Here is a 24,234-nt window from a genome sequence, read left to right as displayed (position 1 = left end):
ATGGGCCATTGGCCTGATCCAACAGGGCTTCTCTTATGTTCTTATGTGACACAGACTGTTGGACTGGATGGGCCATTGGCCTGATCCAACAGGGCTTCTCTTATGTTCTTATGTGACACAGTGTTGGATTGGATGGGCCGTTGGCCTGATCCAACATGGCTTCTCTTATGTTCTTATGTGACACAGAGTGCTGGACTGGATGGGCCATTGGCCTGATCCAACATGGCTTCTCTTATGTTCTTATGACACAGAGAGAGGACAGCAACTCTCATAAGGCTGAGTGGTAAAGCGCATGCGCAAAGGACTTCAACAATCATACCAATGAATTGAACACCAAACTGTAAGACTTTTACAAAAGCACATATTTATAACCACAGCTTAACCAATTAATTTGCTCAATGTTTATTTTTTATGACTGGTTGCTGAGTGGTGAGTAGAGACAACAGGTATGCCGGGATGGGTGGGAGGTAGGACTCCCATTGGAATGTGTGCAATACCACTGACTGCATTATACTGTTGGATTATGCAAAAACTTACCTGGTACAGAGGCTTGAGATTTTCTGAAATAGCTGGACTGATTGCCAATAAATCAGTTCCCTAATCTAGTCAGCAAGAAGATCATGAGATAAACTGGTATTAGAACAACTGGAGAAGATCCTGATGCTGGGAAAGACAGAAGGCAAAAGAAGAAGGGGACGGCAAAAAATGAGATGGCTGGACAGTTACTGATGTAACAAACACGAATTTGAGCAGACTTCGGAGGATGGTGGAAGACAGGAGGGCCTGGCGTGACTTGGTCCATGGGGTGGCAAAGAGTCAGACTCGACTGTGCGACTGAACAACAACAAACCTTTCAGACTTTAAACTGCAGAGCGTGGGTGGAAGGGTGCACTGGGAATGGCATAATGAATGCCTGCCCCAAACTTTGCCCAAAGCAGAGAAAATTCCCCATGATTCACTGGAGGGGGTGGAGGGGATGAAAGGGCTTAGGAATGGCAAATGAGGACAGGGCAGTGAGATCAATCAATCCCTGGACACACCCACCTTTCTCACAGGAGGGGTCATCCATGTTGAAGACACAGGCTGGGTTGTCTAGAGGAGGGCCTCCCTTCTTCCAATGGATGGGTCCTGTCCAGTTGATCTGCTTCTCGGATCCTTTGTAATGAGCCACCACCTGTGGGAAGAAGGGGCAGGATTCAGATCAGAGACCAAGATGCACCTTCCTCCATGTCTGTTGCAACTTCCTGGAATCCTACCCAAATGTAAAAGCCTGGAGTTCCTGGTGTTTCAACTCCCACCACCCTCAGGTCCCCCCACTCCAACTCAGAGAGTCTTTAGTGTCCATTTCCTAGCTGTTTTCTGTATCACTTTGATGTAGCCAGTGGAATGTATGGGTAGAATGCTTAGACTACTGCAGAAACGAAAGTTAATTCATTTCCTCTTAGGAGCTGAGAATCTACTAGGTACCAAGGCCATAACTCTCTTTCTGGGATATTTTGCAGAAAGCTTGGAAGTGAGTGTGTGTGTGTGTGTGTGAGATTTGTGGCCACTAGATTTGAAGTGTCTTTGCACCCTAAATTAAAGTGTGCTTCTAACAACTCTTGTAAGAGTTTATAACCTGAGCTTGTGTTACTGTGTGCCACTTCGACGCTGGTTATGCATCGGTGCAAATGTATCCTGCCTTACAATAAATACTTATCCAAACATATGAAGAGCCACTTCTATTGAAGGAAAATTGGCATTTAGTGCCCATTCAGCAAGCAAAAAAACCCAGTGGGCCTGTTTGAAAACCTTCCCCCACCTACCAAGGCTAACACCTATCCCCTCCACCATACACATACCTGGAATTCTCCGCTCTCCACATCCCTCGTGGCCCACAGGTTGAAATCCATCTCTCGGTCATTGTTGCCATTGATGCTCACTGTCCCAGTGACACCTGGATGGGTGGGGGCAAGGAGAGAGATGCACATCATTTCTATGTGGCCCCTGGCATCTGTTGTCACTCATGAACCATGGCTGAGTTGGCCTCTTGGACAGGCTCTGGGGCAGCTCCCCTCTAAAGCCAGCCCTCTCCCCCATTCCCACCCTCTCCTGCTCCCTCCTGGCCTAACCTGTCTCACTTGCTGCCTTCCCCCCACCCCCAGCCCCAATTTCTTGGCTACCCCACCCCTCCATCCACCGCTAAGTAGCCAATACCCTGTATTTTCAGGCCCCTCATCTTCTCCAGGATGCGGCTGGTATCCCTCTTGGTTCCACCTTCCTGCAGTGTTTCACTCAGGGCCCTGAGATACAGCAGCAGCACATCGTGAAAGCAGCCGGCCACCAGGGTCCCCTGCCAGAGTGGGACAGAGAGAGTGAGAGAAACATTATGGAACTATCCCCTTCCCTTCCCACCCCACTGGCAGCCACTGCCTTGGAGGTCATAACTGGAGAATATCTGGACATAGCTCTGCTAATGTGGCCATGAGAAGTGCCACGCGGTAACCATGGTGATCTATTCCAAACATCTGGGAGTCAGAGAGCCCCTAAATGGCTGAAGACCAGCAGCTACTATTTGGCAGGGGTAGGGATCTGAGGCTGAGAATCAAGGGGCATCTCTTGGTTTGTGTAGGTCTGGTGACCACAATGCCTCAGGCAACCTTAGATCTGCAGCCCACCCAAAAAACAAGTCCTGGAATTCACCCTCCTTCAAATATTTGGAGGAAATTCCTGGATCACAACATCTAATTGGGTGACAGACCAAGGAAGGAAGACCAGTCCAGACCTGGGTGACAAGAGGGAAGCCTTGAAGCACACAAGGAAGGAAGATCACAGGGGTTGGAGGTGAACACAAGAAAATGGGGGAGGGGGCAGTGGTGGTGAGTCACAAGGCTGAAACACACAGTGCAGGGAACACAACTGAAAATGCACTCTGGGTAGAAAGCCAGGAAGGAAGCACCACCAATGGTCACCCAGAATAAAGAACTACCAAGGTGGTCACTGCAAACTCCCTGTATGATCAAGGGCTCATTTTGACCTGGGTCTATCAAGTAAACCCTACAGACCCACCTGCAAAGCCATGCCGCAGCTGCCATCTCCAAACCTGGGAATTTCCTGGGTCATTTTTTTTTATCACAACAGGAGATTCCCAAGGCCAATGGGAAAAATAATTTTGGCCCCAGAACACTGGCTGATCTTTCTCACCTCACTTCTCACAAAGGGCCCTGTGCTTCATCCCATAATAGCAGAAGAAGGTATGCAAAAAGGGGTGTGTGTGGATTTACCCGTGAGTCATTGAGTGCCACACCAAAGTCTCTCTGGGCACGCAGGATCAACTGGCTCTGGAAATACCGGTACTCAGGGGTTTGGGGCTCATGGGGAGTGACCACCAGCACCGTCTGCAATTAGAGAAAGAGGTCAAGAGACTCCCTCAAGAGCTCCTGGGTAGGTCTGTGCAGCTTGGAAGACACACCAGCAGGTTAGCCAGGCCAAGGTTCCTCCTGGGTTGGTCTCCTGCAAAATGGAAAAGACTCTCTGTCTCTGAGAGCCAGCCTCCCTGTCCCCCTCTTACCTCCCTTTGGGTCAAGGGATTCTGATCCAGAAATTCTTGTTCTCAGTTCTAGACATAGAATGGAGGCCAGAGGCTCCACTGGGCTTCATCCAGGAATAAAACAGGGTTGCACTTACCTGTCACTCTGGTCCTTCAAGTTGGTTTCTCTGCAGGCACACATCTGGGCCAGGGCCTGTGCCATCCCAAATGCGGGACTGCCTAAAAGGCTGAAATCAAACCATCTCTTTCCCTGCTGAAGGAGGCCCTTCCCAACACCACTTCCAGGTGCCCAGCCAAGGCACAACCCCAATAGGCCCATCTGCAGGTCAGCCTGCTTCACTAGACAGGCTGTGGTTCAGTCTGGGGGGAGCCCAGAAGCAAACTTTCCTTCCCTGCATGTTGAGGCAAAGAGTCTGGCTGTGGGGAAAGATCTCTGCACCTGCTCAGAATCACTGCAGGACTCATTCTTCCTTCCAATCTCCTGAAGATCGTGGCTCAACACATTAAACTGTGGCATTCCTAAATCCCCCCATGCCCTTAAGCTTGCACTGCAACACACCCAGTGAATCATCCTTTGGCGTGATTCCAGCACCGTTCTTCAGCTCCCTAGTTTTCCTCCTCTCTACTCCCTCCCTGCAGCAGAGTCCTGGACTTACCTGGAAGGCCTCTCGGAGGTCTCCTGCATCTTGTCTCTCCTTGCTCTGCCAGGGCTTGGCTGCCTCACGATGCCCCTCAGCTTTCAGGCTTTCCCCCCAAATGTCCAGGTGGAAGAAGACATAGTCACCGTTGGTCATGTTCTGAGCCTGCGCCAGGCGCATGATCTCCTGCAACTTCTCCAGGGACCCACAGATGTAGATCACTAAGGAGAAACCAAACAGACCAGAGGAGTACGTGTCAGACACAAGCAAGGAATGGAGGGCAGGCAGCAAGGAGCCATCTGCCCCTCAACCTTCCCCAGTCCTGGCAGCCAGGTTCCCATCAGTGTCCTCCCCACCCCCATCAATTAACAAGAACATTTTCCCAGGCTCTACTTTAAAAGTCATGGACCCAGCAATTCATGGTGGATGGGTTCTCATGACTTTTACACAAGTTCCACGGAAATTCACTGTAAAGTTACAGATCGCAACATCCATAGACTGAACCTGAGATAACAAAGATCCAGTTCCTCATGTCCCCACCAAGGTGCAACCCCCCCCCCCCCCCCATGCATCCAAGGCAGAAATCTTTATGGCTCTTCATGATTTTTACATTGAATTCCATAATATACACAGAAAGTGTACATATCACACTGATGGCCACAAACTGCACAATAAAAACATATATGCTGTATGCTTTTAAGGTTTGTAAATATTTTTATTTGTAAACATGGCTCAGTGGTAGAGCATCTGCTTGGGAAGCAGAAGGTCCCAGGTTCAATCCCTGGCATCTCCAACTAAAAAAGGGTCCAGGCAAGTATGTGTGAAAAACCTCAGCCTGAGACCCTGGAGAGCCGCTGCCAGTCTGAGTAGATAATACTGACTTTGATGGACCAAGGGTCTGATTCAGTATAAGGCAGCTTCATATGTTCATATGTCCATATGTTACACTTTTGTTGTAAGCCACCCTGAGTCCACTTGGGGGAAAGGGCAGGATATAAATCTAAAAATCAAATTAAATCCAATTCTTTGGTCGGTGGCATGGTGCAAAAACATGGATTCGGGGAACAGTATTCATACCATTTGTACGCAAGCCCTGTTCACCAGTTATAGTGGACACACTTACAATCCTAATTCACAGGATACCTGATTCTTCTTTGTAGATGTGTTGCAGTTGGAGTTTGCAGGTGTGTTGCTGTCGTAGTTAATGCATGCACAGGGAGTGGGGAATCAAACCCAGTTCTCCAGATTAGAGCCTGCCACTCTTAACCACTGCACCACGCTGGCTCTCACAACACAGAACTGCATGCTGTTATAATATATCTTGATAAGGAGGTTCAAGGACTGAAAAGGCCCCCACTGAACCAGCAAATGAGAATAAACAAAGTGGGACTGACTTCCAAGTAGACCAGCCTACGATTGCTGCCTTCATGGATTGCTGCAGGGGCACTAAAGCAAGAAATGCTCAGAGGTCCTTTGCCACTGTCTGCCTCTGCAGAGCAACCCCAGACTTCCTTCAATCAATGTACTAACCAGGGTTGTCCCAAGACCTGAGCCAGTTTGGTGTAGTGGTTAAGTGTGAGGACTCTTATCTGGGAGAACCGAATTTGATTCCCCATTCCTCCACTTGCACCTGCTGGAATGGCCTTGGGTCAGCCATAGCTCTGGCAGAGGTTGTCCATGAAAGGGCAGCTGCTGTGAGAGCCCTCTCCAGCCCCACCCGCCTCACAGGGTGTCTGTTGTGGCGGAGGAAGATAAAGGAGATTGTGAGCCGCTCTGAGACTCTGCGGAGTGGAGGGCGGGATATAAATCCAATTTCTTCTTCTTCTTCTTCTTCTTCTTCTTCTTCTTCTTCTTCTTCTTCTTCTTCTTCTTCTTCTTCTTCTTCTTCTTCTTCTTCTTCTTCTTCTTCTTCTTCTTCTTCTTCTTCTTCTTCTTCTTCTTCTTCTTCTTATGGGAGCAAGCTAAGAAAGGGTCCTCCTTGCATCTGCCACTGTACCTTTCATTTCCCTACTTTCCAGTCCTTTAAAGAGGCTTCTGGTTAATTCAGCCGGCTACAATAGTGGCAGTCTTCAAGCAGCGGCTGGACAGACACTTACTGGGGATTCTCTAGCCCAGGGGTGGCCAATAGTAGCTCTCCAGATGTTTTTTGCTTACAACTCCCATCAGCCCCAGCCATTGGCCATGCTGGCTGGGGCTGATGGGAGTTGTAGACAAAAAACATTTGGAGAGCTACCGTTGGCCACCCCTGCTCTAGGCTGATCCTGCATTGAGCAGGGGGTTGGACTAGATGGTCTCATGGCCCCATCATACTCTATGATTCTGAATTTAAATGCCAAGGAATTTAAATCTCAAGGAGCCCTGTGGCGCAGTGGTAAGCTGCAGTACTGCAGTCCAAGCTCTGCTCACAACCTGAGTTCGATCCCGGTAGACCATTTAAGGAGAAACCAAACAGACTAGAAGAGACTAGAGGAGTGTGGGTTTAGGTAGCCGGCTCGAGGCTGACTCAGCCCTCCATCCTTCCAAGGTCGGTCAAATGAGCACCCAGCTTGCTGGGGGGGAAAGTGTAGATGACTGGGGAAGGCAATGGCAAACCACCCCGTAAAAAGTCTGCCGTGAAAATGCCCGACTGGTGTTGGCAGCATTCCCTCTTAGCTGAGTTAGCATGAGCTAGCTCACAGTTTTTTAGCCTCTGGCGCACACATTTTTGTCCTGACACAGAAAAAAATGGCCCCAGAGCAAAATAATTTATGCTGGAGCTCACAACTTTAATGCCAGTAGCTCACAAAGTAGAATTTTTGCTCACAAGACTCCACAGATTAGAGGGAACATTGGCTGTAAGATGTAAAATGGGTGGCAGACAAAACGTGTCAGATGCTTTGGGTCGTCAGTTGGGGCAAAGAGGTAGTATAAAGAAGTGAATAAAATCAATACTTGCTCGCTAAAAGGGTTTGAATTGTTCCCTGAAGCCACAGCAACTGTTGTTGGTTTTTTTTTTTTTTTTAGTGTTATCTAATAATTATTTGTGAGTCTGAAAAAAGACCAGTGAGCCCCCCCTTCCCGGGGGAACCCCTGCGGATGAGGATGGAGAGGGGGGAACGCGAGGGGTGGAATACCCCAAGGGTCTGGGGGACGGGGATAGGGGGCCGCCAGCCCCTGAGACTTGGGGGAGCCCTATTCCCCGGGCTGAGGATGGGAGGGGGCGGCTTCCAAGGGCTGGCTGGTGCTGTCAAGCCTGGCCGGAGTCACTCACCTGGCCCCTTGGCCTGCATGAACCGGACAGTCTCCTCTGGCTGCTCAGGGCGGTGGGAGTGCCCGGCGAAGTTGAGGGAGTTCGCTTCAGGAATTATCAAGTGGATGCAGGAATCCCAGTCATAGTGCTGCTTCTGGTAGCCACTGAGGACCAAGGGGGCGTCGGGGGAGGTCCAGTTGAAGTGCTGGCGCAGCTGGGACAGGAAGGCTCGGAGGGCGGGCCCCACGGGGCCACCGTACACTGTCGTGCTGACATCTGGGTGACCCCAGTAGTAGGCCCCGGCCCGAAGGAGCGGCAGCTGCCACTGCTGGGCTAAGGACGCCCCTTCAAATCTTGCGAAGACGCAGCCCAGCCCCAGCAGCACGTCCGGGTCGTCGGCGCGCTTCAGGATCCCGGCCATGAACGCGGTCTCTTCGCGGTCGCAGGCGCCCTCGACGTCCTCGGTGGAGGCGAAGGCGGTGCGCACGGCGAGGCCTTGGTGGCGCAGCTGGGGCTGCAGCGCCTCCCGGGCCAGGCTCAGGGCGGGTTGGACGCGCGGCCAGGCCCAGCGGTAGCCCACGTTGCGCTTCGGCAGCAGCACCCCCACCGTCACCTCCACCGTCGGGGCGGCTGCATGCCTGGCAGAGGAGGAGGAGGAGGGTAGTTCTAGGGTCCCCAGCAGGGCCCCAAGGAGCAGCGGGGCGGCCATGGACGGGGCGGGCGAGGTGCTCTCGGCACCAGCAGCCAGAACGAGCCCGTCTGTGGGGCGGCGGCGCTGCGCTCTCTCCAAAAAGGCGCTCCTCTCGGCGCCTCCCCCGGACGCCTGGGCGGGGTGGGGCGAAGTGGGAGGGGGCCGCCCCTCTGCGCTCTCCCCGACGCCGGGCCGGCTGAGGCAGGCAGGAGCCAGAGCTGAAGGCTGAGCAGGGGCCCCCTTCTCCCCGTAGGCTGTCGAGGATTCTCGGTGGATCCGCCTGAATTCCCGCGATTGTCCCAAAGAAACGACCCTAAACCCCCTTCATTGGGAGCACCACTGCAAGCCGGGCACTTCCAGAGGCCCCATCCCCCGTTATGAAAGAGGCATGAAGCTCCCCTCCGATTTATGTTCAAATCACCTCCCTGGAATCACAAAGTTCATTTCATCTGGGGGTTTCTCTGCTCTCTTGATGGGGAACCTGAAGTTGGTGTGCTCAGCCTCTGCTGTGTTCCCTTAGTAGGAGGAGTCATATGATGTCCTAGGGAAGAGGAAACACTGTGGGCCTTGCTTGCCAGCGACCATTGTCCCAGTCCCACTCTCCCCTGGCCTGCTCTCCCCCATCATTTCCCCCCTCACAGCCAGCTCTGACTCCTCCCCCCATATATTCATCCCTCTGCACCCACATACCTCCACTCCCCCCACCCCATGAGGCAGAAGACTAACACCAGCCAGAGGCTTGTTCTGGCCCTCTGTTCCACCTCTTGCTTGCTATAAGATGGGGGTGGAGCTAAGCAAGTCCCCTGCCATTCGCTGTGGGGTGAGCAGACCCCCAGGCCTGCTAGCACCATGAGGTTTAAGAAAGGGGAGGCCCAAATTACAAAGTCCCTCCAGGATTGTGTGTTCCCAGGCTATGTCTCTCTCTCTCTCTCTCTGCCCCAGTGCCCTTCTCTCCCTTCTCCAGTGCCTTAGCAGCTGAATCGGGGTGAAATTGTGCAAGCCAAAGCCTTGGTGGACCTCACCCTCTGCTTCAGGGAGACCTGCCTTCAGGTATGGGTGAGATGGTCTTGGATGGGCCCTGGACTTTTAGCGGTGAAGACTGGAAGGGCAGGGAACATAGCAGGTTATAATGCCGCAGAGTCCACCCTCCAGAGGTGCCAGTATCTCTGGGTGAATGGATTTCTGTTGTCCAGAGAACAGTAGCCATTCCATGGGCTCTTCAGGCTCTACCTGGAGGTTGGCCAACGTAGCCCAGTGGGGCTTCTGGGAGGCCTCCATCTTCAGAAAATTTTGAAATATTCTGCCAGCTAGGTTTGCCTCCAAGGCAGGATGCCCGTCTTTGGATAGGCTTGTCCCGGGCGGCTGCTCATAGTTGCTTGGAATTGCTTTGAAAAGCAGTCTTGGTCCAAAGATGATCTGAAAACCGAGTCTAAGAATACGGAAGTCTTTGTCGTCATCGGGGTGGAGGGGTATATGGACCCTCAAATGTTGCTTTTGATGCATTCTAGGTTGGGGATGATGAGCCCGCCCCCCCTCCTGCTGACAGGCCTTCTTTCTGCCAAGTGCCACGGTGAAGTCCAAAACAGCAGCTGGACATTTTAGTTGCGCACCCCGCCCCCCCCCCCCCCCCCGGCCTTAGCACTGACTTGTAAATATGATTGTGGGTACTTGTCATTGGCTTTCAAGTAACTGGAAGAAGATACCATGTTATATCAGAGAACCGGTTTGGCGTAGTGTTTAAGAGTGATGGACTCTAATCTGGAGAACCGGGTTTGATTCCCCGCTCCTCCACATGCAGCCAGCTGGGTGATGCACTGTTCTCTCAGAGCTCTCTCAGCTCGACCTACTTCATAGGGTATCTGCTGTGGGAGAGGAAGGGAAGGAGATTGTAAGCTGCTTTGAGTGAAGGGTAGGGCATAAATCCAAACTCCTTCTGCTTCTATGCCCAGAACTCCTGAAAACACACATATTTGGATACAAGAAGGTTCACTTTATTTTCTTCCAATTTATTCGAAACAGAAAACCCTTTTCTCCTACACTCATATTGGCAGGCAATCCAGGATTGAAGGCAGGCTCCCTAGTAGGTGCAGGCGTATACTTCAGCTGCTTTTGCTATACACCAATGGAACCTCCAGGATCACAAGCAGTCTATCTGGCAATGAGGGAAGAGGAGGACTGCTGAAGATGTCACTACAACAACATCTATCTTGCAATCCCAAACTCAGTACCTTATGAACTTATGAAAGCCTATATTGGGACTATTTTCTAATATTTGTCAATATATTAGAGTTCATTGAATTGTATTATTTAACATATAGAAGAAAATAGACACGGCGGTTGTATCATTTAACAGAAAATAGACTTGCCAGATGAACTGTACATATTTTATTATTTGTGCTACATATGGTGATTTGAGTTAAACTCAGTACACATGCATGAGGAAACACGAGGATACAGGGAGATAATGTCACAAATTACTAAGTCCCAAATATGGATTTGAACTCAGGCCTCCTCCATAACTACTGGCTCTCCAGTGGCTTCAGTGGCAATTCAAACCATGTCCCCCTAGCATGTACGGATCATTTCCTGCACTCTCTTATGCTCCATTTGGGGGCTGTGTCAATGGAGGGCAATGTGGCTCTTCCTTCCAGGGCAGAGGAGCCAAGCATGGCTCTCCTTAAGCCACTTAATGAGCTTATCTAGCAAAGAGACACAAGCATTGGGGGAGTGGGAATATACACTTGCAACACAGCCCCCCTCCCACTACAACAATTCCATCCCATCCCATTTATATACACTATCTGAGGAACCAAGAAGGGAAAGTTTCCAATTTAAGTCAGAAACGACATTTTCTTTATTTCTGACATCACACCAAGGTCACAGTGGTTTCCCCCTCCCCATCATATCCCCCAAATATCCAGCTACCTCTTGCAAATGAGAGGGCAGGTCCTACAGATCTGTTGCAGGGATCCACAAGGCTGCCTGGGCTAGAATCTGCCCATTGACAGCTTCCAGGATGCCAGTGGGGTGAGCTGCCAGGCCCTTGACAGACACCTGTTGGTCTGATTTCATCTGACTCGGGGTTAAAGTGGGAAACAAAGAAGGGTCCAAAAGCCACACACCTGAAGAGAACACTCGAGGGCCAGATTTGTTCAGTCACAGATCTGCCCCATTCAAGCAGGGAGGGCAGAAAGAGGGCCAAAGGTTGCACGATCCGTTTCTGCAGGCCAAAAAAGCAGTCCTGTCCTGATGCCTCCCTGGACTTCAGCACATCTCTGCTTGACTGAGGAAGAACTGGGCTTCTTTTTTTTAATTTATATGTATATGTATATTTTTATTATTATTATTCATTATCCATTTCTCTACATGCTTTCTGGTATCCATTTTACATTTTTCCCCCCAACCCCCCCCCTTAGTCTATACATCCTCTTCTTCTTCCAGCCAGGGACAAAGGACTTGAAGCTTCCACTGAATGTCCACTCTCCTTTCTTCCTTCGCCCATTTCAGGTAGGTCCGCCACTTTTCTTTGATTCTTGATCTTCTTTCCTCTCATGATTCTTCTTGCGACATTATAGCAGCTATATCTGACTGGATAAAATCAGAGAGATAGTTATGCCAAGTTCTTTCCTTCCATTTACTTTTATCCTTCCATTATTCTTCCCTATTATCTCATTCCCTAATATACTCATCTGCATTAATTCAAAGTTAATTCTCGGCTCTACCTGAAAGAATTTCTTTATCATTCCCACTACCATTTCCCATAATTTCTTGGCCTCAGGGCACTCCCACCACATGTGGGTGTACCATCCCTTCTCTTTCTTACAGTGCCAACACTTAGGGCTCAACCCAGGAAACATATTGGCTAAAGTAGCCGGAGTTCTATACCATTTGGTGAAAAATTTCAGTTCCATTTCTCTAACCTTATGGATCTTTTTAAACCTTCCATTATCTTCTCCCCTGTTCATTTTGTTATTTGGCCTTCTGAACTCCATGTCCGTTGAAAGTAGCTTATTGCTCCTTAGTTGCCTGAATTCATACTCCTGTAAAAGATGCTTACTAATCCTTTTTTTGTTTTTCCCATTAATTTGTAAAACTTTTCCATAGGTTCTTCTTCATTTAAATTACTCTTCTCCACTTCCTTCTTAACTTTAGTATACAATCCTGTAGCCTTAAGCCACTATTGTACTCCTACGGCTTCTTGTAACTCCTGTAATGGTTTTAACTTATCTAATATTAACAAGTCTTCTACCCTTCTAAAAAGAACTGGGCTTCTTAAAATCTTTCTGGCCGTTCCTAGAGAAAGGGAAGGAAAATAGGAATGGAGAGGGAACTCTTGAAGGCTCCTCAGGTATTCCATACAACGACAGAAGGGGGGAGCCCAGAATCTTCCTGCACTGCCTTGCCTGGAAGAGAGGCTGAAGAAGAGGAAGGAGATGAATGATTCAGGGAGGTAGGCAGGTTGGACTGAAGGCAGAAGACTCGTACTAAAACTTTTATTTTCGCAAACACATTCTGCGACTGAACTAGGGCGAGACAGCAGACTGCTTTCAACAAGTACTCCAGGAGGGCTGCCCATGGAGTAGATCTGAAGGTCTCCTTCCCAGTGACAATGATCCCCCCCCTCAAAAAAAATTAAAAGGTTTGTGTTGGAGGGGGGGTGGGTTAAGCCATATGCAGGAACTGAAATATGGATAATCTCTGCACTGAAACACTTTAGTAAAAGGAAGCCTCCTCTCTGCCCATTAAGATGGGAAGAGAGATGCAGGGGGCTGCAGGAGCCCCCCTCCCATGTCCACAACAGGAGAGGGGTGGTGAGGGGGCCTCTGGGTGTTGCGTAATCTCTTTGCTGGGGAGGAGAGCAGGGAAGTGCAGAGGAGTTCATGCAGGGAGTGGGTGAAAGGGTTGGCTCTAAGGAGACAGTGATGGAAGCATGCCTGGGCCACTGATCCACTGCTGGTGGGCATGAGCGTCCTGGCAAAAGGGGTGTGTGTGGGGGGAGATGATGAATACAGAATAGGCATTCATTTATGGTCGGCATCAGGGTATTTCTTCTGCTGCATTAAAGACCAAAGAGCCAGAGCCAGGAAGTGGCAACCACCATTCCTTCCCCACACATACCAGGTGCTTGGCCTGTCGCCACTCTGAGGAAAAGGCTGGGGAAACAAGATGGATGCCTGGGTGGTGGGAGGGGGGATTTCCTGCCTCCGGGAAGCAACAGGGTACTCAGAAGTTCGTTTAAGAGGTCTGCGTTAATCTGGGTTCAGGATCAGCACAGTAGATAAGGACAGTTGTACTCAGAAGTTCATTTACAATGTCTGTATAGTTAATCTGGGTTCAAAATCTCCACAGAACGCAAGAACAGAGTCAGGACTGATAAAATAGTATCCTGAGGCACTCTGAACAACAGACCACAAAAGCATGAGAAAGCTGAATCTATGATAATACATGAAAAACTGGCAAACACACTGTAACAGTAACACTCCTCATGCATTCAGTGTTATCCTGCTTCTGCGGTGTTTATCCTTAGCACCTTAGCGAACTGTTTAAACCACCTGTTGTTTCGACTCTTTTTCAATTCTAATGGGGAGGTGGGGGGGGGGAACAAGCCGAGCTCAGGGGACTGGAGGGAGGGGAAAGCAGGAAAGAGTTTACCGCCCCCCCCCCCCCGCCTCTCAACTGGGTGACATCTGCGCTGAGTCTCTCCTCCTGCATCTCTTTTTTTAATTTTATGATTTTATTGACAATTCAGTACACACAATACGAAAACACTATACAAACAATACTGCACAGACAAACAAATGTAAGCAATGCAACAATTAAACAAAACATAATGTCATACTGGAGACCTGCATCTCTTTGTGGGATACTCCTCACCAGCCTGCTTTACCTCACAAAGCACCCAGGCTCTGAGGAAACACCCTTCCCACCCTAATGACCATCTCTCACCTCAGCAAGGTCAGCAGTGATGGGTGAGTAGTGGGATGTCCAGTCTCAGTCAACGCTCTCGTTCTCCAGAATACCCAGGTAAGAGGCGGACTAGAAGAAGAAGACTGCAGATTTATACCCCACCCTTCTTTCTGAATCAGAGTCTCAGGGCAATTTACAATCTCCTATATCTTCTTCCCCAACAACAGACGCCCTGTGAGGTGGGTGGGACTGGAAGGTTTCTCACAGCAGCTGCCTTTCAAGGACAACTCCTGCGATAGCTTTGTCTGACCCAAGGCCATTCCAGCAGCTGCAAGTGGAGGAGTGGGAAATCAAATCCGGTTCTCCCAGATAAGAGTCCGCGCACTTAACCACTACACCAAACTGCCTATGGCTGAGCCAAGGCCATTCCAGCAGGTGCAAGTGGTGGATGAGTGGGGAATCAAACCCGGTTCTCCCACATAAGAGTCCACATACTTAACCACATACTTACACCAAACGAGAGCATAACAGCCATGTGTCACTGTCTCTGGTGGAAACAGACCCATCCCCAAGTGAAGGAGGATTCTAGGAAACCATCTAGGTCCTCAACATCTACCCAGAGATGCCAGCTCATGTTACATTGGCCCCACCCTGGTTCTTCACAAATCTCACACCCAGGAAGGCCGCATTCACACAGCAGCTGCTGGTGCAGTGTCAGGTTCTCATGGCCATCTCCATCCTTACCTGTAAGCTGAGGTGTAGGCAGGATTCAGTCGTGATGGAGATGCCAGGTGTCCTGGGAAGCCTTGTCCCTCCAGGCCCAGAAATATGGGGTGGGCAACCCCTCCTCACTGCTGAGAGAAACACAATCTCCCTGCCCCAATCTTCCCTGGGTTGAGCCCTGACACTGGAATCAGGTTCTCAAGATGAGCCTTGGAACATCTGAGCTCTGCTTCAGGGCCACTTTGAGCAGGGGGTGGAAAAGGGATACGTGAGGTTTCAAGGAAGGAGACAGGAAACTTCTCCACTCAAATACTTACTGGAGTCATAATGGAGCCAGGAGACATCAGAGAGCGACCCACCTGGTTCCAGTCAAAGCCCACTTTGACTCACCAAACTCATTGAGTTGTGCCACTTAAGGAGTTGATTCCCTGGATGCTCTCTGGGGAAAGTCTCCCTGCCCTCTCCAGGGTTAGGGATGAAGAGACTAAGCAGGGGAAGGTACCACGTTCTTCAGCTGCTGATCGCTCCTTGGATCCTTTCCCCTCTGCGCTGTCCATCGTGAGTAGGTGCTGAACAGCTTTGTAGCCAGGCAGTTTCCCCTGTGGATTCAGCTGCATCTTCCTCTCCCTGCCAAGCTGCTTTTGCCTTTGCCCAGAACGTGACATTGAGGCTTCTCCAGACAAATAACACACGGAAGGTTCTACAACTCCCATCATAAGAGGCAAACTCGTAGGTGCACTAAATTCTCTATTATGACATACACTTAAATGAACACAAACTGTAATACTTTTTGAAAAATCATGTTTATTTGTCTTCACTATCTGACTGATCAGTTTCCTATATTTTCACGTTTTATGACTCGCTGCTGAGCAGTGCGCAGAGATAGCAGATCTTTCTGGGGGAGGTGGGACTCCCAACAGGATGTGTGAAATACTGCCTGTTGCACTATCAGTTATGCAACAACTTACCTGGCAAGCAGTCTTGAGATGCTCCTGAATGGCAGAACTGCCTGGCAATCAATCGACCCCCTGCTCCGAAAAGCAAGCAGAAGGTGAGCTGAACTTGTGAGTGTTTGAGCATCTCTACTTAGGGGAGGCCAGCCCAGCAGACTGAAAATGCCTCTTCAAGCCATGGAGTGGGGGTGGAAGAATGCACTGGGGATGGCAAACAGAATGCCTGTCTCCAAGCAGGAAAAACCAGCCATGTTTCTCTTGCAGGCCTGGATTTGCCCACCGACTTGCTCTGAAGACAGATGCTTCAAACCAGTGAAGTCAACAAAAGGACTCATTCAGAAACCACCCAATCGCAACTCACGGGGGGTGCTGGAGAAACAAGTACTAGTTGTGGTGCTCCAATTTCATTTCCTTCTCCCTTTCAAGGCACTTTTGCATCTGTGCAGAAGGTGAAACTGAGGCTCCTCCAGACAACTGACCTGGAGGGAGGAGGGCTGCTCCCATAAGGCTGAGTGGAAAAGGGCATGCCCAAAGGACCTCCACAAGAACGCGGAATGAAATGAACACCAAAGAGTAAGACCTTTACAAAAGCACACATATATAGTCACTGACTGACCCATTACCTTGATCAATGTTTGTTCTTATGTATGGCTGCTGAGTTAGTGAGCAGAGATATGTCAAGAGGAGATAAGACTCCCACTGGGATGTGTGAAAGACTGCCAACCAGTGTTCCCTCTAAGCTGAGTTAGTGTGAGTGAACTCACAGTTCTTTAGCCTCTGGCTCATATATTTTTGTCTTCACTCAGGGAAAATGGCCCCAGAGCAAACTAATTGATGCAGCAGCTCAACACTTTAATGCCCGTAGCTCATGAAGTAGAATTTTTGCTCACAAGCCTCCACAGCTTAGAGGGAGTATTGCTGCCAACTGATTTATACTGTTAGAATATGCAAAAACTTACCTGGTACACAGACCTGAGAGTCTCTGGAATGGCTAAATTGATTGGCAGTAAATAAATTCTTTACTCTAATAAGCAAGTAGATCAGAACAGGCGAGTGTTAGAACATCCCTACTTAGGGGTGACTGCCCTCTCAGAATGGAAACAACACCTCAAGCTGCGGAGTGTGGGTGGAAGAGTGTCCTGGGGATGGCACCCCAGTGCAGATCTCGATTTAGCCTGTGTCTGGCTCTGAAGACAAATGTGTCCAACTAGCTAAGTGGACAAAAGCACTCATTCAGAAATCACCCAGAAGCAACTCCTAGGTGCGGGTGGAGAAAAGGGCACAAGTTGTGGTACTTCAGTTTCATTCCCTTCTCCATTTCCAGCTGCTTTTGCATCCGTGCAGCAGGTGAAACCGAGGCTCCTCCAGAGAAATAAATGACGTGGAGGGAGGACTGAAATCCCATGAGGCTGAGCAAAAATGTGCATGTGTGGAAACACTCAATGATAACAGAGAATTAAATGAGCACCAAATGGTAAAACTTTTTCTTTTTTAAAAAAACCATTACTGTCAGACTGATCAGTTTGCTCTATGTTTTTAGAATTGCTTACCATGCAGTGAGCAGAGACGACAGGTCTACATGAGAGGAGGAAGCCAGGACTCCCATTCAGATGTGTGGGAACACGCAGATGTGAAATAATGCTAGCTGTAGCGTACGAATAAGCAAAAACTTAACCCAATGGAAAGATATCAAAGGTTCATGAACAGCCAAACTGCTTGGTGAAGAACCAGCTCTGTGCTCCCAACCAGAGAGCAGAACGTGAGGCAAAATGGCGGGCGTTTGAATGTTCCTACTTAGGGTTGTCCTGCCTGGCAGACGAATCACCACTGGAGATGGCAGAGTGTGAATTTAAGGGCTTAGGAACAACCAACACAGACAGGCCAGTGAGATCAACTCAATCCCCGGACACACCCACCTTTCCCAAAGGAGGGGTAATCCATGTTGAACGCAGAGGGGGGGTTGTCCGGAGGAGGACCCCCCTTCTTCCAATGAATGGGCCCCAGCCAGTTGATTTGCTTCTCTGATCCAATGTAATGAGCCACCACCTGTGGGAAGAAGGGGCAGGATCCAGATCACAGACCCAGGGGGCACCTTCTTCCATGTCTGTTGCAACTTCCTAGAATCCCATCCAAATGGAAAGCTCTGGAGGCCCTGGTGTTTCACCTCCCCCCTCCCCAATTACACACACCTGGTATTCTCCACTCTCCGCATCCCTCATGGCCCACAGGTCGAAATCCACCTCTCGCTCATTGTAGCCGTTGAGGCTCACTGTCCCAGTGACACCTGGATGGGTGGGGGCAGCAAAGGAGACACACATCATTTCTATGTGGTCCCTGGCATCAGATGTCACTCATGAACCATGGCTGAGTTGGCCTCCTGGACAGACTCTGGGGCAGCTCCTCTCGAAAGCCAGCCCCCCTCCCCCATTCCCACCCTCTCCTGCTCCCTCCTGGCCTGACCTCTCTCAGCCCAAGGCAGCCACTCGGTGCCTCCCCCCAACCCCCAGCCCCAGTTTCTCAAGAACCTCCCCATCTCTCCATTCCCCACAAATCATCCAGTACCTTGGATTTTCAGGCCCCTCATCTTTTCCAGGATGCGGTTGGTATCCCGCTTGGTTCCACCTTCCAGCAGAGTTTCATTCAGGGCCCTGAGATACAGCAGCAGCACATCGTGGAAGCAGCCGGCCACCAGGTTTGCATACTTTGATGAGACAGAGAAAGTGGGAGAAATATTGTGGAACTATCCTGCTCCCCCCATTCTGCTGGGAGTCACTACCTTGGATATGGAGGTCATCACTGGTAACAATCTAGACACAGCTCTCCTAGTGGAGCCATGAAAAGTGCCATGGGGTGACCCCTGATGGTCAAGCTGAAACATTTGGGAGCCAGAGGGCCCCGGAATGGCTCCAGACCGGCAGCTACTCTTTTACTGGAGCAGAAGTTTGATGCTGAGAATCCAGGCGTGTCTCTTGGTCTGTATGGCTGACATCAGACGGCTGGCCTGGGGTGGCATGAAACTGCCCCAAAAAGAGCTGGCTGGAAATAGAGTGCCTGGAAGCTTCCCAATGGTGCTCGGAAAATGGTCAGGCATCAGGCAACCAGGGAGCATCTTGTCCGTGGCTCCCTGGGTGCTCTCTGGGCACTTCCTGGCCCACGCCTTGTCCGTGGCCCACGCCTTGTCCGTGGCTCCCTGGGTGCTCTCTGGGCACTTCCTGGCCCAGCAGGCAGAAGGCGCCCCAACAAAAAGGCACCATTTTTCAAGCTGGCTCTTGGAAAACCTGGGTGACTAGGGGGCGGGACGGGGACATGAGGCAAATGTGGACATGTGGAAGAGCTTTTTTGGTCCACCAGCCTCCTGCCCCCAGGGCGGCTTTCAATGCCCGTCTGTTATCACTCTATAGGTCTGGTTACCACAATGCCTCAGGCAAACTTGATCTGGCAGCCCACCATAGATACAAGACCTGGGATTCACCCTCCTTCAAATATGACTTGGACCACAAATCTAATTGGGTGACAGATCAAGGAGGGAAGACCAGTCCAGACCTGGGTGAGAAGAGGCAAGCCTTGAAGTACACAAGGAAGGGGGGCAGTTTAGGCTGGGAGTGGGAAGCAAACATGAGGAAACTGGGGGGGAGGGGGCAGTGGTCAGAAACACACAGCACAGCTAGCACAACTGAAAATGCATTTAGGACAGCAACTGAGAAAGTCAGATAGGAAAAAGCCACAATAGTTGCCCAGAACAGAGAACTACCAAGGCAGTCACCGCAAACTCCCTGTGTGATCAAGGACTAGTTTTGACCTGAACCTATCAAGCCAACCCTTGTGACCCACCTGCAAAGCCAAGACACAGCTGCCTTTCTCAACCCCATAATGGGGAATCTCCAAGGTCATTTATTGGTCATGATAGGAGATTCCTGAGGCCCAGGTGAGAAGTGAATTTGGCCCCAGAATGCTGGCTGATCTCTCTCATCTTACTTCTCACAATGGGCCCTGCGCTCCATCCCATGATAACAGAGCTCAGAAGAACAGGGGTGTATGGATTTACCAGAGAGTCATAAAGCACCACACCAAAGTCCCTCTGGGCACGCAGGATCCGCTGGCTCTGGAAATGCCGGTATTCGGGGGTCTGGGGCTCATGGGGAGTGACCACCAGCACCGTCTGCAATTAGAAGAAAAGGTCAAGGGAGCTCCAGCTGGCTGGGACTCCTTCAGGCATTTTAGGACAGGTCTGGGTACCTCAGAAGACACACCGGCAGGTTAGCCAGGCCAGGGTTCTTCCAGGGTTGGTTTCCTGCAAGATGGAAAATACTCTCCGTCTCTGAGAGCCAGCCTCCCCTGTCCCCCTCTCACCTCCCTTTGGGGCCAAGGGATTCTGACCTAGAAACTCTTGTTCACAGTTCTATACATAGAATGGAGGCCAGAGGCACCACTAGGCTTCATCCAGGTGAAAAACAGGATTGCATTTACCTGTCCCTGTTGTTTGTCAAGTTGCCTTTTGTGGAGCCACACATCTGGGCCTGTGCAATCCAAAACGTGGGACAGCACAGAAGGCCGAAAACATACCATCTCTTTCCCTGCTGAAGGAGGCCTTTCCCAACACCCCTTCCGAGTACCCAGGCAAGGCAGACCCCCAAGATCCCCACCTGCAGGTCACCCTCCTTCACTAGACAGGCTATGGCTCAGTCTGGAGGAGCCCAGAAGCAAACTCCCCTTCCCTGTGTGTCTGGCTGGGGGGACTCATTCATCAGGGGAAAGATGAATGGGAGAACTCGTGGGCATTCGATGAAATTGCTGAGCAGACAGGTTAAGACGGATAAAAGGAAGTACTTCTTCACCCAAAGGGTGATTAACATGTGGAATTCACTGCCACAGGAGGTGGTGGCGGCCACAAGTATAGCCACCTTCAAGAGGGGTTTAGATAAAAATATGGAGCACAGGTCCATCAGTGGCTATTAGCCACAGTGTATGTGTGTATATAAAATTTTTTGCCACTGTGTGACACAGAGTGTTGGACTTGATGGGCCGTTGGCCTGATCCAACATGGCTTCTCTTATGTTCTTATGTTCTTATCTCTGCACCTGCTCAGAATCACTGCTGGGCTCATTCTTGCTTCACACCTCCTGAAGGCCATGGCTCAACACATTAAATTATAGTCCTCCATAAATCACTCCATACCCTTAACTTGCATTAAGGACAACCTCAGGGAAGGCAATGGCATTTGGAGTGATTCCAGCACCAATCCTCAGCTCTATACTTTTCTTCCCTTTCCCTCTTTGTAGCAGAGTCCTGGACTCACCTGGAAGGCCTCTCGAAGGTCTCCTGCATTTTGGCTCTCCTTGTTCTGCCAGGGCTTGGCTATCTTGTGATGCCCCTTGGGTCTCACGCTTTCTCCCCAAATGTCCAGGTAGAAGAAGATGTAGTCACCATTGGTCATGTTCTGAGCCCGCGCCAGGTGCATGATCTCCTGCAACATCTCCAGGGACCCACAGATATAGGCCACTAAGAAGATACCACACCGACCACAGGAGTCAGACACAAGCAATGAAGAATGTGCCCCTCAGCCATGCATGAAGCACAAGGCTTGACTTGCGATGCTGTGTTATAGGGCTCTTGGGCTCCTTGCCCCATGGCTATTATGGGGCAGTCTCCCCTCCCCAGTCCTGGCAGCCATGTTCTCATCAATGTCCTCTCCTTCCCCCTTCAATTAACGTTTTCCTAGACTGCGCTCTAAAAGTCATGGACCTAGTAATTCATGGTGCCACAATGGATTCTCATGACTTTTGCATAGGCTGCACTAAAATTCACTGTAAAGTTATATATCTCTACAGCCATAGATCGGACCTGAGATAAAAGTGATCCAATGCTTTATGGCACCACCACGGAACAACAACAACAACAACAACGACATAAATTCAAGACAGAAATCTTCATGGTTCTTTATGAATTTTTACACTGAACATAATATACACAGGAAGTGTACAGCTCACACTGACATCCATAAAGTGCACAATAAAAACCTGTATCCAATTCATTGGCCAGTAGGTAAAGGTAAAGGTAGTGCCCTGTGCACAATCACCAGTTGTTTCCGACCCTGGGATGATGTTGCTTTCACAATGTTTTCATGGCAGACTCTTTATGGGGTGGTTTGCCATTGCCTTCCCCAGTCATTTACACTTTCCCCCCAGCAAGCTGGGTACTCATTTTACCGACCTCGGAAGGATGGAAGGCTGAGTCAACCTGAGCTGGCTACCTGAAACCAGCTTCCGCCGGGATCGAACTCAGGTCGTGAGCAGAGAGCTTAGACTGCAGTACTGCATTGGCCAGTGCCATGGTGCAAAAACATGGATGCAGGGGACGGATATTCATGAATTTATGCCATTTTTACACAAGCCCTATTCACAAGTTATAGTGGACACACTTACAATCCTAATACCCAGTATTCCTGATTGTTCCTTATAGGTGTGTGAAGTAATTCTCCTGTGGGAGTTAATGCATGCATGGCTGAATGTGTGGTGCACACTCCACGTTTAGCCCGTACTGGTCTGCAACATCACTGGTTGAATGCATTGGGTCTTCCATACAAATAGATTTATAAATGTACAGTGGATTGTATTTTATCATAGCTTGCCATAAACAAAACCATCAAAAATCATGGATTCAGCATTTCACGGCTCGGCCATGGTGTAAAAAATTATCACCCTTTAGGTGTTCCTAAGGATATTTACCTGGACTCCATCACGACCAAAGTCTTATGACTTCATGGTCCCTTCCAACGCTATGATTCTGAATTGACCATTACTTCATAATTCCATTGACTATATGTTATATTAGTGGTAAGAAGCTTTATAGTATAATTTACCCAGAACTCTTAAGGTGTTCTTTTTGTTTAAGAATATAAATATAAACATTTTAGTACTTAGAGTCACTGTTTTTAACTATATTTTTACTAGTTTGAGGTATTCTCCTTTTTACATATATTACACAATGCAGTTATGTAACAGCTTACTTTGCCTTTTCCTCGCACTTAACCTTTCCCCCCATCTTTTCTTTTAGAAGAAGATTGCAGATTTATACCCAGCCCTTCTCTCTGAATCAGAGACTCAGAGTGGCTTACAATCTCCTATATCTTCTCCCCCCACAACAGACACCCTGTGGGGTGGGTGGGGCTGAGAGAGCTCTCCCAGAAGCTGCCCTTTCAAGGACAACCTCTGCCAGAGCTATGGCTGACCCGAGGCCATTCCAGCTGCTGCAAGTGGAGGAGCGGGGAATCCAACCAGGTTCTCCCAGATAAGAGTCCACCCTTTCAAGGACAACCTCTGCCAGAGCTATGGCTGACCCGAGGCCATTCCAGCTGCTGCAAGTGAAGGAGCGGGGAATCAAACCAGGTTCTCCCAGATAAGAGTATGCAGGCTTAACCACTACACCAACCTGGCTCTCTCTTAAAATGAATAAAATATTTAAACGGCCAATACTTAGTCAATGCCCCTGTGGTGCACTTGTTGGGGGGGGTCAGACTGTGTTCTGGGAATCCAAGGATCGAACCCCCACTCACCACAGAAGCTTGCTAAGAGACCTTGGGCAAGTCCCACACTCAGTCTAACCTCCTCAGTAGTGTTCCAGCTATGGCGGAGGAGGGCAAGGGGGCGGGGGGAGAGATCTATCTGGAGTATCCGCCTGCCCCTCTTTCGCCCCTGCATCAGGAGAAGCTGGTCCCTACAGCAGGGGTGGCCAACGGTAGCTCTCCAGATTTTTTTTTGCCTACAACTCCCATCAGCCCCAGCCAGCATGGCCAATGGCTGGGGCTGATGGGAGTTGTAGGCAAAAAAAAAAAAAAAAAACCATCGGGAGAGCTACTGTTGGCCACCTCTGCCCTACAGCCACTGCGAGAAGGAGGGAACTCACAACATTGTAGGAGGGGAGGAGAATGAGGGGGCTAAGGCAGAGGAGGCCTGGGAGCGGCGACTCCCTTGGCAGAAGGCGCCGCTCCCTTCTGTTCGACGTGCATTTCTAGGCTGGCCGCCTTCTCGCCCTCTGCAGTGCGCTCTTCTCACCCGCCGGCCTTCCATGCCCAGGGGAGCCCCTGCGCGCGCCGCTGGCAAGGATGGAAGGGCGGGGGTAGAATGGCCCAGGAGTCCAGTGGCAGGCTGCGGCTGCCGGCCTTGGGGAGACAGGCAAGCCATCCTCTCGGGCTGGAGGGGAGGGGAGGGGAGGGCTTTGGACTGGAAGCCTGGCTGGCGGGAGTCACTCACCTGGCCCCTTGGCCTGGATGAACCGGACAGTCAGGTCCGGCTCCTCAGAGCGGTGGAAGTTGCTGGTGAAGTTGAGGGAGTTTGCTTCCGGCACCCACAAATGGCCACGGAAATCCCAGACATAGTCATCGCGACGGAAGACCAGGTGGGCGTTGCTCCAGTTGAAGTGCCGGTGCAGCTGGGTAAGGAAGGCTCGGAGGTCGGGCCCCTCTGGGCCGGCGTACACCTGCGTGCTGCCGTATCTGGGATTATTGTAGGCCCCAGCTCGAAGGAGCGGCAGCTGCCAGCGCTGGGCTAACCGCGCCACTTCGGAGA

General features: G+C 50.2%; 1 protein-coding gene across 1 annotated transcript in view; it reads right to left on the bottom strand.

Moving 5' to 3' along the window:
- LOC132570347 (atrial natriuretic peptide receptor 2-like) overlaps window positions 1–23,970 on the bottom strand; it is a 41,072-nt gene extending 17,102 nt beyond the window's left edge. Inside the window, exons 1-2 of the mRNA XM_060236894.1 lie at window positions 23,920–23,970; window positions 4,186–4,388 (exon numbers count right to left, since the gene is read on the bottom strand). Coding sequence (XP_060092877.1) covers window positions 4,186–4,347 — 162 coding nt within the window. The 5' untranslated portion in view covers window positions 4,348–4,388; window positions 23,920–23,970. The remainder of the gene's footprint in view (window positions 1–4,185; window positions 4,389–23,919) is intronic.
- Window positions 23,971–24,234: the final 264 nt, after the last annotated feature.

The sequence above is a fragment of the Heteronotia binoei genome, chromosome 4, assembly GCF_032191835.1.
Source record: "Heteronotia binoei isolate CCM8104 ecotype False Entrance Well chromosome 4, APGP_CSIRO_Hbin_v1, whole genome shotgun sequence".
NCBI classification, from domain to species: Eukaryota; Metazoa; Chordata; class Lepidosauria; order Squamata; family Gekkonidae; genus Heteronotia; species Heteronotia binoei.
Note: the sequence above shows the minus strand (reverse complement) of the source record. Positions and strands in the feature narration are given on the sequence as shown.